Source organism: Arachis ipaensis, chromosome B04, assembly GCF_000816755.2.
Source record: "Arachis ipaensis cultivar K30076 chromosome B04, Araip1.1, whole genome shotgun sequence".
NCBI classification, from domain to species: domain Eukaryota; kingdom Viridiplantae; phylum Streptophyta; class Magnoliopsida; order Fabales; family Fabaceae; genus Arachis; species Arachis ipaensis.
Window position 1 is genome coordinate 93,255,203 of NC_029788.2, and position 2,848 is coordinate 93,258,050.

At 27.7% G+C, this 2,848-nt stretch overlaps 1 protein-coding gene across 3 annotated transcripts in view; it reads left to right on the plus strand.

Annotated features, from left to right (window-relative positions):
- LOC107639524 (protein SRG1) overlaps window positions 1-2,848 on the plus strand; it is a 13,669-nt gene that overhangs the window by 916 nt on the left and 9,905 nt on the right. For all 3 annotated transcript variants that reach the window (XM_016343059.2, XM_021121331.1, XM_016343058.2), the window contains one exon: window positions 151-398. In XM_016343059.2, the coding sequence (XP_016198545.1) occupies window positions 151-398 (248 nt within the window). The remainder of the gene's footprint in view (window positions 1-150; window positions 399-2,848) is intronic.

The window sequence follows — 2,848 nt, forward strand, 5'->3', positions numbered from 1 at the left end:
CTTTCACGATCAGTTATTTTTAATTTATCTATATTATTTAATAAATTTAAATATGACATATAAAATAGTAAGGATAAATTGTTGTGCACACTTATTGCGAAGCACACATTAAATTTCTTTGAGGGTTATATTATTCAATTACTTCTGCAGCTAGTAAACCATGGAATCGAAAAGGAAGTGCTGCAAAGAATGAAGGAAGCAACAACTAAATTTTTCGATCTTCCAATAGAGGAGAAGGAAAAGTATGCAATGCCCCCAAACGATGTACATGGTTATGGACATGCTTATGTGGTTTCTGAGGATCAGATACTTGATTGGTCAGATTTAATGTTTTTGCTCATATACCCAACTCGGTGTAGGAGACTTCAGTGTTGGCCAAAAACTCCTAAGGGATTCAAGTAGGTATTCCATGCATCCTAAGAATTAATTATTAAAAATACTATTTTCACACTAAAATCAGTCGTTATATATATATATATATAAATACATATATAGTTTAATTTAGTATATATTTTTTGCTGATGATTGATTTTCGTGATTAATTTAGATATACATCTAGCATGACAGTTAATTAGTTAATATCCTGGTTTCTATTTCATTTTCTAATTTTTTCATTCAGGTACTTTTTATTTTCATCTCATGTGATTTACAAAAATAAAAAATTTTACTATTTTAGAGAATTGAACAACTTTTACTTAATATTTGTAACATATTATTTTTATTTTATATTTCATTCGCTTTTGTACAAATGCACGCCTACATGAAGCAATATAATCTATATCTATATTATCCAGACATCGAATACAAATTAACAGAAAATATGTTAACTACATGTTGACAAAAAAAAATTTGTTAGCCACCTGCATATATACTGTAACTGTTATAAAATTATAACAGGAAAAATAAAAGATAAAAATATAAATATAAAAGAGTTTTTGCCAACAATATTCGTTGTTAAGGATACAAAAGAAATAAAATTTTATTATTGTCATTTTAAGAAAAAGACTTTTTTTTTAATATCCTTAACGAATGTACCGATTAACAAAACTCATTACAAAAAGGAATAAATACTTTTTTCGTTCCCAAGGTTTGGGGTCAAAATCAAAATCAAAATCGTCCCCGACCTTTTTTTGTTATTAAAATCATCCTTAACGTTATAAAACGTTATAAAATCGTCTTTTTCCACTTTAATTTTATTTTTTTTTTACCAAATTACCCTTCATTATTAATAAAAATAATATTAAAAAGAAAAAAAGCAAAACCCCACCCCACCCACCTCCTCCCTCTCCCTTTCCGCACCACCATCACCATTGCCACCATAGCCATTCATTACTCATAACAAAACAAAACAAATTAACAGCAACATTCACAAAACAAAATAAATCAACAAAAAAATTAGAGACAGAAGAAGCATAACAATTTCAATAATCACAGCAATTTCAATAAACAATAATTTAATAATCATCAACTACAATTTCAGTTTTCAGATCCAAAAACAGCAAAACAACAGAAATTAAAAATAAAAAAATCACAGAAGAAGAAACATAAACTCAATCGGAAGCAGAAGTTCAAGCAGAAGCAGAAGAAGCAGAGGCAATCACAGAAGAAGAAGCAAAGGCAGTCACAGAAGAAGAAGCAGCGCCGGCGGGTCCCCCTCCCGATGACCACGCAACGGCGGCGGCGACAGCGGTGGCGAACCCTAGAAACGAATAAGTAGGGCGGCGGCGGCAGCGAGAAGAAAAATTGAAGTTGAAATTGGAGTTGAAAATTTGAAGAGATTTAATTATTTTTATTAATAATGAAGGGTAATTTGGTCAAAAAAATAAAATCGATGTAGAAAAGGACGATTTTATAACGTTGAAGATGATTTTAATAACAAAAAAAAGATTAGGGACGAAATTGATTTTGACCCTAGATCTTGGGGACGAAAAAAGTACTTATCCCTTACAAAAATATCATATTCTAATAAAAGCTTCATATTTTAAGTTCAGGCACATGTATGAGGTATTTAAAATTGAGTAGACAACCGTTTTTACTTTAAAAATTTTTATTTTTAAAGTATGATTTCCAAAAAAAAATTAAATTATATGGCATCGTGATCTTCTTAAAATTATTTTTTTTCTGACAAAATGTACTATTATTTTTATAAATAACATATTACTTATACATTTGATTTAGCTTTTCTTGAAAATATTTAGATAATGATTTAAAAGATAGATACAACAAGAAAGAAAAACTAAACCAAATTCTATCTCTAAATCCCTTCTCAATTTTCGTTTTCTCTGAATTTCCAACCATTCAGTAGAAAAAATGTTAAAAAATTTCACTTGATTAAAGGTCATCAAATTTAAATAAAAAGATGTTATTTTTGTAAGTGTACTTGCAAAAAAAAGTGCTACAATTTGATTCCTAGAAATTTTTTTTAGGTATGTCTTTCAGTATGTTTAGTGCATTTTACCAAACACATTATTCTTTGGAGTTAGTTCATGATGTCATTTAAAAACCAAAAAAAAGTTCATGATGTTATTTTTTTCTTTTTGTTGAAGTCATTTTCCTGAAAATTAAATCTAAAGTTAAAATAGTAATTTAATTTTTGCTGAAATTTTGTTTGGCGTAAAATAGGAGATGAAAGTGTAATTTTTTAAAGAATATATTTTCGTATTTAGTATAATTTGTCAAATAAAGTTAATATTTGGAGATTATTTTTTCTTTTTCAAATTCATTTTGTTGGAAATTGAATAAAAGGTCAAAATAGTAGTTTACTTTGTGAAAATTTTGTTTGGAGTAAGACGTGAGTGTGTGAAAATAAAGTAGTATATAAAACTATAATATATATATACTTAAATCA